Here is a 15,816-nt window from a genome sequence, read left to right on the forward strand (position 1 = left end):
GAACCAAAAAATGCAAACAGAAAAAAAACAATTGAAAAATATATTAAAATCTTTGAAACATTTTCTTGAAGAGAAAAGACTTGAACTTGCACACAGGGAACGACAAGTCATCATGAAATGAAAAGGATAACATTGAGGGTAACAACGAAAAAAATGATCACTTTTTCTCGGAGAAAGAATATTGTTTTTAACTTGGAATCTATTATTATGATATTAATCTCAACTACCCAGGGAAGCTTATTCAGTGTATGAGTGTGTCATCCTTTATCCTCTTCTTTTCGTTGGAAAAGTTGCTCTTCTCTCCTATTCTTCCCAAACAATGTCAAGACGTTGAATGCTTATCAAGGATAACTTTCATGTCATCTATTATTTATTCATTTTTTAATCCTTGAATCTTGCAGGAAACTTTGATATAATTTCTTGCCGTTGGAATATTCAAATAGATTCTGTTTGCAAATTTTCTTCTTCTTTTCAGGGATTTGTTTTATTCTAACGAATCGGTCTACCATGGACTTGACTATTGTTCAGTTAATCAAATGTTTCAGGTTGAATCAAGATTTACGTTGTTTACTGCAACTTTTGATTTACTTTCAAATTTCGTTGCTCAAGTTGTTTATTTACTCTAAAAGTTAAGCTTATGATCAGAGGCAATATTGAAATTGAGTCTTGTTTTTCAAAGTTTGGGATTTTTTAAAAATTTAAAATTTCTTATCAATGAAACCTTGAAGAGTACGAGTCGTTTGTTGCCCACAGTTTAACGACATGTGGGTGACTAGTGACAAGCCCTTCGCCTAAGAGATTTTGATAGTTGATCGAAATTGTTATTCACAATTTAATTATAGTGAGTTTCACTAAAAGAAACCTCGAAAGTTCTGTTTGTGAGTTTATCTTGAGTACTAATTACACGCCTCGACAGAATAGACTGATTCAACAGTTTTCTTTGGGCATAAATGAAATTATGATATCAACAATTTTTGTTAAGTTTGCAGAGGAACGAAATTCAAGATTCGTGAAAAATTTTGAGAGTCTTGTGTTTTAATAGCATCAATTTGAGTAGCAATAATTTCCCAGTTCTTCCGATTTCAGATATTCATTCTGTTATCTTGTTCTTGTTTTTTACACAACTTACAGTTTGATTAAACCCTTCTATTAGGTAACCAACTATGTTTTTGCATTTTTTCACTGTTCAGTTCAAATGATAATTTTTTGGCAAAAAATTTATCCTTTTAGAATTATTTTTCGCAAGCTGATAGAGAATTTATTAGGCTTTGATTCAATATAATTTTCATAATGATCAGAATTCAAATAAAAATTTAGTCAACAATTTAAATTGATCAACTTTTTTTAATTTTTTTGGTTCAACATTAATCATAATTAAAATACTTTTTTTAATTGCGATTCGGAAAAATCAAATGCATCGGATAGCTGATAGTCTAGAGTACATGAATATACAATTCCAAGTCTTCAGATAAATCAGTCAATCAATGAAACAATTTAAACCAAACATTCATTTAACATTGAAAACCCATAGAAGCGGAATTTTTGATAAAAGTCCATTTTTTACCATTTAAAGAAATTTTCTATGGGATTTTAACATTAAATATGACAGGAAAATATGACATTTTTTGAGTCCAGAATTAATTATTTGATCAACTGATTTATCTGGAGATTTGGAAATTCATACTCATGTACTCTAAACTATCAGCTATCAGGTGCATTTGATTTTTTCTGGATCGCAATTAAAAAAATTATTTTAATCATGATTAATTTTTAACCAAAAAATTGAAAAAAATTTAATCAATTTAAATTGTTGCCTTAATTTTTATTTAAATTCTGATCATTATGATAATTATATTGGATCAAAGCTAAATAAATTCTCTATCAGTCTACGAAAAAGAATAATAAAAATATAAATTTTTCACCAAAAAATTATCAATTGAACTTAGCAGTGAAAAAAATGCAGAAACATAGTTGGTCACCTAATAACAGGATATCTTTTAGATTTCAAATTAATACACAGTATAGTAACGAAAGGTTTTTTCGCACTTCAATACTTTTTCGTTGAAAATTTATCAACTCGAACAAACCGTTTTGCACATTTTTAGCTTCAGAACCTTGAAGCTCGACAATTTGAATGAGAAAACCGTTAAGAACTGTTAGTCGAAAACTCTTGCTAAAGTTTAGTTCAATATCAATTTTTTCAGCTTTGCTTCGTTTCGCTACCGTTCTTCAATAGCTAAGATCATATTTCAGCATTTACGAGACGAATTTAAAAAAAGTAAATACAAACTGAACAGCAATCTTGTAAAAGATAATAGATAAAGTCAAGAAATGAAGAAAATCGAAATTCGTATTTTTTAGTTGAATAGCTCTTCTACTTCTAGTTATACTCATGTTACTGCGGAATAGGATGAACGGAATTCCTTGAGAAAAGTAAAAAATGAAGTTTATTCAAGTCTCGGTTTGTTTGAGAAGTGTCCGTTTACTGAGCAAAAGCCTGTAAAATTGAAGTGAACTTAAAATGACTGATGAAGATGAAAAGATATTAAGTAAATAAAAATGAAATAAAGGACATTAAGTAATCTTTTTACTTACAACTCTTTTGGTAAAAGGTTAGCCTGGAAATGAGTCAAATTGAGTTTATTATCAAGTATTACTCAGAACTGAAAGAAGCCAATTTTTCGATTTTTTTGACAAACAAAAGCATTACTAGTTGGTCAATTTTTGTATCACTTTTACATTAAAACTTTTCTGGTGTAAATGTTTTCCTCTTTCATCATTTCTATCATTTTTCTGGTTAAATGAGTTCTCATTTTCATCACCACCAAAGTAATCAATCAGTTTCAGAGCATCATTTTTATAGCTTTTTTGTCACTCTAGTTTGTTCCAATGTAACCCATTTGCAGAGTGTTTTTTATTCCAAGTCATCTTCCCATTGACTGATGTGCTAAAAAGTGGAATCACAACAAAAGAACAAGCCTTTCATTTTCATCATTCTTTTTGTTTCCTTTCAATTGCTCATTCACTGTTTAACCCAATGTTTGGAAAGCTCAAAATTTTCAAGCAAAAACCCTTTTCTTTTCATGGTTGTCAGTCTGATGTCTGTATCAAAATAATTACCTTGTTTGACTCATAAACCTACCTACAGACTTAAATGGTGAGCAAGGACAGCATTACAATTAGCAGCGAAAAATAACAAATCACAACCAATGAGGAAAAACCAGAAAAAAGTGGAAACTTTCATTCAGTATGTTACAAGTTTCCATGTTGCTGATGCTGTTTAATTCCAATCACAGTGAGCACCTACACACAGAAGCACACATGTTCATTAAGTGTCGATTCAGTAAACATGAAAGAGTTTAAAATTGTTGGAAAGTTTCAACAGAAACGAGAAAATTGGTTGTCAGGTTGACGCAATTTCCTAAAGGTTTAGTTGCTTGTTAAAAGGCAATTGAAATGGATTAACTCGAGTTGACTTATTAGATTAACTTGATTAACTCGACAGTTGAGGATAAACTCAAAACTTTTTCAATCATGAAAATGATCGACAAAATGTTAATATTGAAACGAACTTTTTACTTTTCTATTTTCTTCTCGTCTCTTCTTTACTATCAATTTGTATCATTTGGATGGTTTTTCAATTTAAAGTCACCAATCAATTTGTTCAATTTATAATAATGATGATATTTGTTCATAATGATAACAATAATATTGGTTACTTGGATCGTTTCATTGCCTCAAGGTATCACTGAATTGACTAATAAACAGAGACATTTTAGACTTCTATTTACATTCAGGTAAAACCAATATTGCAATGAAATCTTATCGAATTGGCTTCAAGCGAAACTAAATGAAATAATAATTTTCTCTTTCATCAGTCGCCTTATTACCATCAAGTAATCTGATCTCAATTTAATAATTTAAATAACAAAATTTGAATCATTATTATACGAAGAATCAAGGGTTGCACTTTCATCAAGTATCAATGACGCGATTCGTGCAATATTACTATTAATAATAATCACCACCTAAAGGTTGAAGGTTCAAGTTTGCCACGAAAAGATTATCAATGAAAAGTCAGATAAACTTAAATGGATTCTTTGTGAAAAGGTTGAGATTAAGGTAACCTCAATTCAGATTGACCATCTTATATGGATGTTGTGTTTTCGCGAAATGTTTATTTGGATTGAATAAGCTAACAAAATATTAAACCGAACCAAAAGTTTCTGTTAAAGCCGAGAATGAATCTGTTTCAAGTGAAACATTAAAATAAACTTTAATCACTTTTGTGAATTAATATCATTGTTTCAAGCATTTCAATTTTCAATGTACAAAGAATGAAAAATGAGCAAACTTGTCCAAGTTGCTCAGTCTGATGAACACAACTTTGCGAGTCAAAGATTTTTTCATCGCAATAACAATGAAAACAACCTGAAAGTTTCTACATTAGTTTCATTGATAGCTTGACTTGACTTTTGTCTGTAAACAAATGTGAAAGCAAATGTAATTCATCGAGTTTTGAGATGAAAATTTATTGAAATCAAATCAACTTAACTCAAGTTGGCTTAACAGATGCTTCGAGTTTTGAGGGTCATTTTGTTTCAGTATCGACTTCATTGAAATACCTTGAAATTAACAAAAGACATTTGTTTATCGAATTGTTTGATTATCGGAAGAAATCTTTGCTCAAATCATGATGAAAAAGGTTTGGTTTTGATGTGAAAGAAGCCAATGTTTTATTGTAAAATGAATTGAAACATTTAAAAGGTATCTTTATTGGTACTTCCACTGATAAGATCAATAGTTGCTATGATTTAACCATTGAATAATCTTAACCATGAACTTATTGATTGGATAAACTATTGACAGAAGTAATAATAAACGGTATTAATGTTAATAAAGGTTAGGTTAATAAGTAAATCATTTTCTTCTTCACAAAACAATGGCGATGAAAAAAAAGATGAATTACTTTAATCACGAATCTTTGATTCTGCCTTTTCCATCTTTATCTTGATAACTTTTTAAAGTCAAGAAAAAACAATAAGAATCAGAATACAATGTTCAAGAGCAAGGAAAATATGATGAAGAAAAAACGAGAAACGCGAATCAAAAAAGTCAATAAGATTATTAATGTCAAAAGCTAATTTCGTTTTACGATATTACAATTGATTCTCCAAGTTTACCTTTTTTTCTCATTACTTTCTGTTCAATAATCAACGCACAAGTTGATCTATACTAAGCAATTGTAACAACATCAAGTGGTTCACATGTTGATTAACAATTAACCTCAATGATTGTAAAAAATCGAACCTTAAATTGACAGTAATTGTGGATAAAGTTAATGGATAATGTCAAGTCAATACAATTCAAGGTAAGACACAATGTAATATTTTAAATTGGATCGCTCAAAATTTTACCATTTATCGCCTTTAATTGTTGCATTTATCAACTAGTCAACTGATTAACGTTATTCACTTGAATGAGGTCAACAGAGAGCTTTGTGTTTGCTCAAATTGAAACATCATTCAAAGATTATATTCAAATGTTTGGTCAAAAAGGAAATACTTTTTGATTGAATCACTGAAAGCTTAAGAAAAATGGACTTTTTTGAAATATTAAGCAAATAAATGAATGGGAATTTCATGAAGAAATACTTGTTTTCCTTCTGTATTGAATGTTAGGAGAATCTTTTCATTGACAAAAAGTCATTCAATTTGAACTTCATGAACATGATCTGTGATCTTTGTTGAACTAAAAATTATTTCATGAATAGAATTCACTAGAAAATTCATGTAAAAGTGAGATTACATTAAAATTGTTGTTCCGTTGATGGCGCAGTAAACAAGTCGTCCAATTTGTGATCTTGTGACTATTAATGGTCTAAAGACGTTTCAAGGCCTATTTTGAAGCACAATATGTTTCTTCTTGAATTATAATCACATGTAAAGTCTAAGATTTTGGGTATTCACCATTATTGGGTTTACTAAAAAAAGCACAAAATTCAATGTCTAACTAGACAGCTGTTTCTTTACATCTGCTTCATAGAAAGTTTAAAGTGGATATTAAAAGTAACCTGAACAGTAAATGCAAGACGATGGATAAGGTTTGTATCTCAACGGGTCAGTTCCATTCGTTGAGTCGTTGTTTGACCAGAAAAAAAGGAAGTCTTTAAAAGCTATTTAAATATCAACATGAAAAGGAAAGTCTTTTCCTGTAAGAATCGAAATCTTGATAAATAATCAAACTTTCAATTTCAATGAACACGTTTTTAAACATTCATAAGCTACATAATCTTGCCATGAAATTAACAATAAAGCTCATCTTGGCGATTAAAACTAATCCAATTTGCAGCTTATCAGCTTAAACCATTTCTAAGTTAGTTATCATTAGTTAGCTAAATTTCGGCTTTTCGTCTGAATTCGAGTCATAATTGTTTTAAAATGGATTTACCTTTCCAGGAAAGTGTTTCAATGATCCGACAAATTTTGGGATAATTTGACTAAGACTTTTAAGTTGACAAATTTCTCACTGTCGTTAAGCTTCTGCAAGCGACTTTGAGATTAACAGCTGAAGCTAAGTGTTACCCGAACTTGAAACATAGAAGTGGTTCTTTCAAAGTTCAACACTAACCACTGTTCAAGACTGAAAAGATGAGAAACTTTGAGACAATCAGATATTAGTTTTGTTCAAATTATGTGATCAAAAATGCAAGTCGATAATAAATGGTCAGCTTGGAGTTACTGGAAAAAATATAATATCAATAAATAAGGAAAACAGGTAAAAGTAAATTAAAAAGAAGCTCAATGGTTATTATTACTATTAATACTATTGTTATTAAGGCATAAAGTTAATAGCCAATGGTTACTTGTTTTGAGGCAAATAAATGATCACAACTAGATTAGTTGAGTAAATAATGTTTTCGGTGTTGTATTATTACGACTAATGTATTACTGCTACCTGGATTCAATCAAAGGTTAATGCTAATGGTTTTTGTTGCCTAACTTTGGGTCAAGGTTCGGTAAATAAATGTTAACATCAATACTCTGTACCATTTTCAGGTAAAAATTCAATATTTGGTTAACCTAAATGCTAAACACAGCAATTGGATAAAAAATGGAAAAGAAAATTAAAAATTAAAATCTTTCATCAGAAAATTCATTCAAACTGACAGCAAATCTGGTTGTAACTCAGAACTAAAAATTAATTTAAATAAATCTAAAGTTGCAATTGAAATTGTTATTACAACTTTCAATCAAACTTTCAATGAATTTTTGAATCAAAGCTAACCAACCAATTGTTATAGCTTTGATTAGGTTTGTGACACAATAAAGTGAATTTCAGTTTATAATTGTTGGTGAAAAATGGAAAAATTTTGTCAACATTGAATCCATTGAAAATGGAACAAAAACTGGCGGAAATTTTAAATCCAAATGTGACAAGAAGGGAAACTTTTGTAATGAAATACAGGTAACAGGTATGAATATGATTAACCATTGAGTGAATGAAGAAAAGGTAACTTGATAAAGTGACATTTACTCATTCAATGTAACATGAAATGATTTGTGAAAAGGTTGAGATTTAATTTCAAGGTAATCAAATGGTTAAATGTCAACTGGATAAATTGAAATTCAATGGGACTGTAATCAGATCAATGGAATGATCAACAATGAAAAATAGATTTATCAATAATTATGATAATCGTCATGAAAATGAACAAGTTTAACGATAATTGTGATGAAAGTGCGTCTCAATAACAGAAACTATCATTTCCGTGTTTAACCCTTGAATGTTGAAAGTTATTAATGCAATTATCAGATTCAAGCTTCTAATTGTAATCATTATACAATAATGCAAGTCTTCAAGTGTGAAAAGTTTGCAGAAATTGAAATTGGTTTCAATGTTGAATCACGGAAAAATGGGAAACAAAGAACTTTTCATGAGATGAAAGAAATGAAAAATTGAGAATGAAAAGTGAATTAAGAAGTTGATCGATACAGTTTTGTTGAGCTGATAATGTACAACAATTTAAGTTGTCTGTCTTCAACAACTTGAAAAGTCAGTTAATGATCAACATTATTTTCTAGACGACTGATTCTTCTTTTGTTCAGATGCTCATCATTTCCTTTACTTTCTGATACAAGGTGAAAATGATGGTCATGATAATGATGCTGATGGGTGAGGGTGAAGTTGATGGCGATGATAAACGCACAAGTTATAAACATAAGGCAAATATTTTAGAAAAGAGAGAAAAAAGTAATTTTCTGTTTTACTTATGCGTTTCTTTTTTTTCAACCCAACAAGAAGTAACAAAATGAATCAAATTCATAATTTGATAATCGGATGTTTTTAGTTCCGTCGACCATTTAGTTCATTGAGCTTATTTTCAACTTTAGATTTTTTTTTGTTTTTTATTTCTCGCGAGTTTCCAGTTATTATGATATCAGATTGATCGAGATGAAATAATAGATTAGAAAGATGAGAATGATGAGAATGATGATGATGGAGGAAAAAGGATGAGGCAAATGGAAGAGGAAATCCTGCTTCATTGCTGTACTTTCACCTAAAGGGTGATGTTGTTTTGCCGTTTATTGTTAATTTTTTATTCGTCCGATTTTCACCTTTTATTCAAATTTCGATATTTGAAGTTCTTGGCGAACCACAGATGAAACTAGACGTTGAGTTATGATTTGGGTGAAGCTGTAAATTCCTTCAATTGGAATCATCTGTTTGGTTACAAGTGAAGAGGAAAAGAAACCTCAAAATTGCACAATTGATGAATGATAATACACTTAGGAATGATATTGAATGAAATTTTACCATCAATTGAACACAATGAGTTTTCAGGGTGGAATCAACAAGCTACTTCTTCCTCAACTTTTCTTCTTCTTCTTTTCCAGTTCATTTTCAACTTCATTGTCAACAAAAAAATAAATTTAAAATGATAACGATGATGAAGTAGGAGGTGAAGGAGGGAAAGAAAAGAAGAAGAAGAAAAGATGATAATCAAGACCAGTTTTTCATTCTTTAGTTTACATTCATTGGGATGTTGACCTGATGTTGGTTGTCAGGAAGATGATGATGAGAAGGTAATAAGAGAGTCAAATCTCATCATTACAAGTAACAGTGACAATCACGAGTTTATCTTTAACACCAAAATAATCAACAATCAACTGTAAATTGTCAGAATCCATTCAATTGTTAGAAACTGGTGTTGACCATTAAATCTGTGGATCATCAATCAATCCATGGGTTTGGGTCAAGATGAATCAAGATCCACTAATTGCACTCAATTTACAGTCGAAATTCTTGTAACCGAAAAGTTCAAAAAACATTCTTCTAGAAATGTTCAGATGGAAAAATATTTCATGAAAAGTTTTTCTGTTTTTTATGAAAAATCACAAATTCTGTTAACAAAACCATAAAATAGAAATTTACTTTCTCTAAACATTTTGTTGTTTCATGATGGTTCAATATTGTTCAACTTTAAACGAAACGAGTAAAGAATTGAATAAAATTTCGAGCTTGGTTTCAACTAGTCATGATTTGAATTGAAATTTCGACTAATTTTCAATTCGATTTCCAATCATGTAAAACTGTAAACTTCAAGTTACCAGATAAGTTTCATATTGATCATAATCAAAACTAAACATTGTAACGATTGGAACGAATAAAAACTAAACCAATAAGAATTAGAAAAGTTGGAAAAAGGGAAAACTGAATCTCCGAAATTTACACTGAATTTGTATTCAGAATAAAAGTTGATAATCTTTAAGGTTGGTCATAATTAACAACCGTTAAAACTACAAACCATGAAGACTCATTTAGCATTGCATTTGAGTTATTGTTTGTCAACTTGTATTGATATGATCAACATTAATGTTACATTAATGTTCATTGATGTACAGCTTTGTTGTATCAACCTGAATAGTCTTGACCATCAAGATGGACAATTTAAAAACTAAATATCAATTGTTTTCTGTTAATATTTTCATCTCGTGTTTACCTTTTGTTTTTGTTCATTTGATACTTTGCCATCCTCTGCCCTTTTCATATTATATCAGTTAATGTCAATCCAAGGTAAAACTGGTTTTTGTTGTCCTTTTTTTTCATTTGAAAAAAAGACAAGCGTCAACAATAAGAAAACCTTTAGCTGTTGATTGTTGAGGTTAACAAAATAATGTTACCCTTAGTCTGTTGAAGACCTTCAAGTTTATCCTCACCTTCACCACCTTTACAACCACCACAATCATCATCATCATTATCATCATCAACATGTGAGAATAATAAAGTTGCATGGACAACGAATGTGTTTTTTTGTTGTCTTTTCAAAGGAACCATTTTACAATGAACCAAAAAAATTGGCAAGATGGAACAAACGAAAACAAAAAAAAAGTTAAATCAACAGATTGCAAGCGAAAGTGATACTGAGCATAATGATGAATTTTAAGAGTCGCTTCAGTTAATTTAGATTAAATTCAGAGCTTTCAAGCTTCAAGGAAATCATCCAATGGTAATGGTACAACAAAAATAAGGTAAAGAAAGTAGAGTAACTTGAAGATGGTGAAGACGTAGTAACAACTTCCTTTCCCATCGTTAACCTTGGTAGAGTTAAGGATGACAAAGAGGCACAAAAGAAAGGAAGACCAGAAAAGACCCAAAAGACAGATTGTAAGGCGGAGGATAAGATGATAAAGAGGAGAGTTAAGATGAACACAGACATCGAGAAATTGGGAAACATGTTGATAAAGTGCAATAACAGCGATAATATTCAATTTATCATGTTAATTTGCCTTTGTTAATCAATGTTAACTTTTCTTCTTCTTCTGTAACTTAATTTTCTCTCAACCGGATGAAAAGGGCAAGATATGAGTAAAAAAACTGGTAAACCAATAAAAAAAGGAAAACAAAACATTGGTCACAATTTAATCTGAAATGTACACAGCAAGCTACAGGAAACAAGATTATGATGGTCATGATGATGATGGAAAACTTGAGAAATGTTGATGAAAATGAGTAATCATCATCTTAATCTTCAGACAAAGATTCCCCGGTGAGACTTGGTTAAATTGTGGAGGTCACTTTTAATTGCTCAAACTCTTAACGCTCTTTCTTTTTTCACATACACTTTATGATCCATCATCGGATGAAGACAATAGTTTGACCCATTTACATTGAATTACTGGCTTCTTGACTTTGAACCATTGAAATCAACATATGATTATCAACTAGTTCATTAAACTATCAGTGAAAATTTGGGTTTAATTGTTAATTGGTGAACATTTTTGATGAAAAAAACGAAAGAAAACAAGTTAAAAATCAATTTTAAGACTTACCTTCGATTGTTTGATTCACATTCTTTGTAATTTAGTCTTTTTAATATCCAAAGGAAAGAAATTAATGGCAATTGTTGACTCAACACTGTCAACAATTTACACAGCACAGCAATTAATTGGTTAAATCCAATAGTTAACTTGAATTAAAGTTGGTCTTAAAGTAAAATTAACGTTTTGGGTGAAAAAAGTTGTAAACAAAACACTATTTGACAACTTTTCGCTCGTTTTTTTCAAACAGACAGTTTAAATGCGATCATGTAATGCAACTTGTTTCATCTAAACCAAAGATGTAAAGATGAGAAATAAAAGCTCCACCTGGTTGAAGCTGGTTTAGTCTTATGACAGGTGGCGTAACCATACGATTTTTGTTGACATTTTCATCTGTTTTCTTGTTTATACTTTACCTTGCATTAGTTTGTTTGATGAGGTAGATTCAGTGACAATTTATTTGTTCGGTTGATCATAATGGCTCGACTTGAACATCATGGATCAACTGATGATGGAGGTGGCGGAGGTGGTAATATTGGTCTACCTGTAACTCAACTTGACTTTGAACAAGCAATGAGAGATTTTAAAACCATGTTTCCAATGATGGAAGCTGATGTTATTGAAATGGTTCTACGAGCAAACAATGGAGCTGTGGATGTGACAATTGATCAATTGTTGGCCATGAGTGGGGAAAGTGAAACTGAAAATCGATCAAAATCTCAACATTCTATGCCTCCAGGTTCACAGGTTGGCAACAAAACAGACGTTCCCCTTGATATCTTCACGGGTAACACTAATAGTGGATTCACACCACCTCCAAGCTACCAACAAGCAGTACCAACCAGTGACAAGGGCTTTGGTAAACCGGTTGACCAATTTCCTCATGATTACTTTGGAGCGACTGGAAGAAGAGAAAGTTTACGATCAAAATTCAACTGGAATCCTCCGTTGGTAGGTCGCTTACCGGATAATTTTTTACGTCTCCGTGATTGTGGAAGTGAATTAACCCGTCGAGCACCAGCAGCATTTGGTTTTCAAACTTTGAATTCAGCTAGTCTTAAGCAACGAATGGCTGAAAATGCAAGACAGCGTCAATTATCAAAAGATATTGAGGATTCGGAAACTGCTCAGTATTTGGAAGATGAAAGAATTGCCATTTTTCTTCAGAATGAAGAGTTTGTTCGTGAACTTCGAAGAAACAAAGATTTCATGTCCACCCTCAACATGGATGCGCAGCCCTCTGGCCATAATGCGGAAACTGGGCTCCCTGAGGGTCCACCGGTGCCTTGCCATGAGGATGATGCAGCTTTCAAGGAAAAACTTAAAAACATGGGAAAAGCCTCTAAACGAAAGTTCACCCAATTCGCTAAACTCTTCTCGAGACGTCGTGCCAGTTTTCCTCATCTCCTAGGCTCCACCGGAGACAGCAGTAGTAATGCTGGACGCGAAAATCTCTTCTCTGATGACGCTTACACGCAACTGGAAAATGAAGGATCTGATACCGAAAGCATTAATAAAACTTACTTCGAAACATATCCCGATGAAGAGGAGATTAATCTTAGAAACTCTACACCAAATAAACATCGTACCGGTTCAAGGCATAGTTAGTCTTACAAAATCAAAACTCATTAGCGCAAAATGAGTTTATTTGAGTTCATAGCATTTTTATTTAATAGCATTTATTTTTAATCTCTTGTATTTTAATTTTTTTTTCATCTGTTAACTGTTTCACTGTTCACTTAACGAAATCTCAATCTTTATATTAAGTTGTGCATTATTCAAGCTATTTCTTTATAATTATGTTGATCATAGTCGCTTCTTCTGTTCAATATTAATTTACACAATTCATTTAAAAGTCTTTCGACGCAATAACTAACTCAAATGTGGTCACTTTAATACTAATATATTTTCGCTTTTACAAATTTCGTAACATTTTTCTGTTAATAAATTAGTATTTCCAACGGTAATAATAGTCTTCGGCTGGTTTCAATCTTGGACGCATAGCTATTCGCATCATTGTTGTATCATAATCTGGATTATCAACGAATAACTTATGATAAAGTTGCCGATAGCGTGCATTTTTATACGACCACATCCAGTTATCATGAATGTTATTGCTACGTTCACCAATTACAGCCCTGTCCGCATTGATTTCCTCCTCAGTTCGCAAATCTTTACCAACAAATGTTCGATAATCCACATTAGGCTCTTTGCATGGAACCTTGGAATACATCTGAAATAGAGATAAATGGAATGAGAGGAATTGAAATGATAATAATTTTGACATACCTTGATTAAATATTTAACAACATCATCATTGACACCAATAAACTGTCCGTCTTCATAAGATTGATAAAGCTTCATTTCCGGAGATATCCAACAAATATTTCGTGGACCATCACCAGTGAAAAGATCACTGTGAAAACTGTGAGAGTTCATTTGATAAACATAAAAATGCCATTTTTGGCCATCAGTAACTAAACCTTGAGTAACAAACGGATAGGTTATTTCATGGAAAGGTGTGAAACCATGATAAAAAGCAAGTCCATTTAACCAAGCAAAAGAACCTAACATGGCTTTGCATTTTACTACGTCTTCTTCATCTTTGAAATCTTGACCGTTATTGAACCGCTTGCGGGTCTCAAGGTCATGAAGACCAAACATCATCATGTAAGGAAAATCGTTTGGTTCACTTTTTTCAAGATCGTGGTTTCGTTCAGGCCAAAAACCGGGTAATATAACTGGATATCGACTAGTGATTTTTGAACCCAATGTCACTGGATGAAAATTCAAAATGGGCACATCTGCAGTTGAACTCAATTCATCATTGCCAGAGACAACCTGAATTAATTGAAATGAAAAAGTGAGTTACTCTTCAATAATTATCTACAAATTAAATATTTACCCGTGGTAAAGGACTTGAGGTTCGGATCTGTAATGGTGTGACAGCACCATAAGTAATCAATTGGTCAATTTTTTCATATCGCTGGCTACGCCAGAGCATCGGCATGAATTTTTCAGGGCGCGGAAGCTGATGGGCATACCACCAAGATCGATCAAAAGCTTCAACGTCAACCTAATAAAGTATAATGCATAAGTTTGATGATATTTAACAAGCTCAATTTGTGCTTACCTGTAAATCTAAAAGATGAGGTGAACTGGGTAATAAAACATTAGACACTGAATAGTTGATCTCCTGAAGCAAATTATTTTCAATTATACGATTTTCCCAATCTTCATTCATACATGCAGACCCAATAGTTACGTGAGCAGATTTTGATCTATTAGAATATTTGTTTACTCTAATTGAATCGAGTAGTAAACTTTTCAATTTGACAACCAAAGATTCGTCAACATCATTATGATAATAAGATTCTGGTAATTTGCCGTCAACTAAGTGAGTCCTAGTTATATTCTGAGCAACTTGTACTCCATCATAGTATTGGAAATAAGGTCTGTCCAAATGCATGGTAAGACGCGTTATTTTACAAATATCCACATTCTTCCTGTCAATTTCAGGAATCTTGGACAATTCTTTGTACCATTTGGCTCGATTAAGATATGATGTTTTGAAGAAATGCGCTATTTTAGGTTCACGGATTATCTCTGGATAAATAGGTTCATCGTTCCATTCTTTCTCCCGTGGATTAAGTGTTTCAATATCGATGGGTTTCCTCCTATCAACGTACCAAGCCGGCTTTGGTCGAGGAACAAGTGATGACCATAGCCCTTCTGGATAATAAGTTAATCGTCTGGGTGACCATTCATCAGGTTCAAAATCTTCATGGGGTTGTAAAGGTACATTTTGATGTTCCCATTTAACTGTATCGAAATTTTTATCTTTTTTACCCTGAAATTTATTCCTTTCACGAACACTGGTCACTTGAGGAGAAAACACACTGCATATTCGGCCTCCAGGATGACCAAATTGTCTCAACATGACGTGATTTGAGAAAAAAACCGATTAAATTAATAAACAAATCTAAACAAAAACATGTGATTTCATATTTTTGAAGTTGTTCTATACATTCAACTATTTTCATAGATGGCAGTGCAATTTTATCTGCCTAACTTGGGAAACATAAAAGCTATTCTGATTTTTCTCTAATCATAAATTATCATTCATAATTGAACTTGGATTAAATTAAATTTTTGTAATATCCAATCGATTATAGCTGAAACTATATGCTAACCAATTTTTGAATGTTTAAAGAACTTCCTGGTGATTTTCTATACCATCTATACATAAACATAACCATATGGATAGTATTAATTTGATATGATTTTTGAATAGTGAATTTAAAAAATGAATTGTTTATGCAATTAGCATTAAGCCGGATAAATAGAATGATCTGTTTGCCCCGAACAAGATTCTTGCGATAATTTAATCTTTTAATTGATTGAAAGCAATTTTTAAAAGACAAAATCTTGTAATCCGAAATTCGAAGAAATGTTAATCTGTAAATAGAAATTCTCACGAGATGAATGAAAAAAC

General features: G+C 31.6%; 3 protein-coding genes across 10 annotated transcripts in view; 1 reads left to right on the forward strand and 2 right to left on the reverse strand.

The window, feature by feature from the left end:
- Window positions 1–11,597, reverse strand: part of cyst (rho guanine nucleotide exchange factor 18 cysts) — a 47,477-nt gene extending 35,880 nt beyond the window's left edge. For 3 of the 8 annotated variants that reach the window (XR_001570208.3, XM_089267882.1, XM_015936653.3), the window contains exon 1: window positions 11,334–11,569. The gene's annotated coding sequence lies outside the window, so the exon portion shown is untranslated. Of the gene's footprint in view, window positions 1–11,333 lie in introns of all 8 variants that reach the window. The other 5 variants (XR_001570211.3, XR_001570210.3, XR_016198893.1 and 2 more) reach the window with 5 other exon arrangements.
- A 148-nt stretch (window positions 11,598–11,745) lies between these two features.
- Window positions 11,746–13,247, forward strand: LOC107368824 (CUE domain-containing protein 1). The gene has a single exon (XM_015936710.3). It carries the CDS (start codon window positions 11,799–11,801, stop codon window positions 12,927–12,929), a length of 1,131 nt encoding a protein of 376 aa, XP_015792196.1. The 5' UTR covers window positions 11,746–11,798; the 3' UTR covers window positions 12,930–13,247.
- Window positions 13,170–15,333, reverse strand: mRpS30 (mitochondrial ribosomal protein S30). The gene is made up of 4 exons (XM_015936709.3): window positions 14,455–15,333; window positions 14,227–14,397; window positions 13,611–14,162; window positions 13,170–13,554 (listed from the first exon to the last, which is right to left on the reverse strand). Exons 1-4 carry the CDS (start codon window positions 15,259–15,261, stop codon window positions 13,270–13,272), a joined length of 1,815 nt encoding a protein of 604 aa, XP_015792195.2. The 5' UTR covers window positions 15,262–15,333; the 3' UTR covers window positions 13,170–13,269.
- Window positions 15,334–15,816: the final 483 nt, after the last annotated feature.

This window comes from Tetranychus urticae, chromosome 2 (assembly GCF_039701765.1).
Source record: "Tetranychus urticae isolate SD_2017Ah chromosome 2, NJAU_TeUrti_SD_1.0, whole genome shotgun sequence".
NCBI lineage: Eukaryota > Metazoa > Arthropoda > Arachnida > Trombidiformes > Tetranychidae > Tetranychus > Tetranychus urticae.

Coding starts and splice junctions, on each gene's coding strand:
- LOC107368824 (XM_015936710.3), top strand. CDS start 11,799: ATGGCTCGACTTGAACATCATGGATCAACTGATGATGGAGGTGGCGGA.
- mRpS30 (XM_015936709.3), bottom strand. CDS start 15,261: ATGTTGAGACAATTTGGTCATCCTGGAGGCCGAATATGCAGTGTGTTT. Junction 14,398..14,454: donor CTCATCTTTTAGATTTACAG/GTAAGCACAAAT, acceptor ATACTTTATTAG/GTTGACGTTGAAGCTTTTGA. Junction 13,555..13,610: donor TTGTTAAATATTTAATCAAG/GTATGTCAAAAT, acceptor TCTCTATTTCAG/ATGTATTCCAAGGTTCCATG.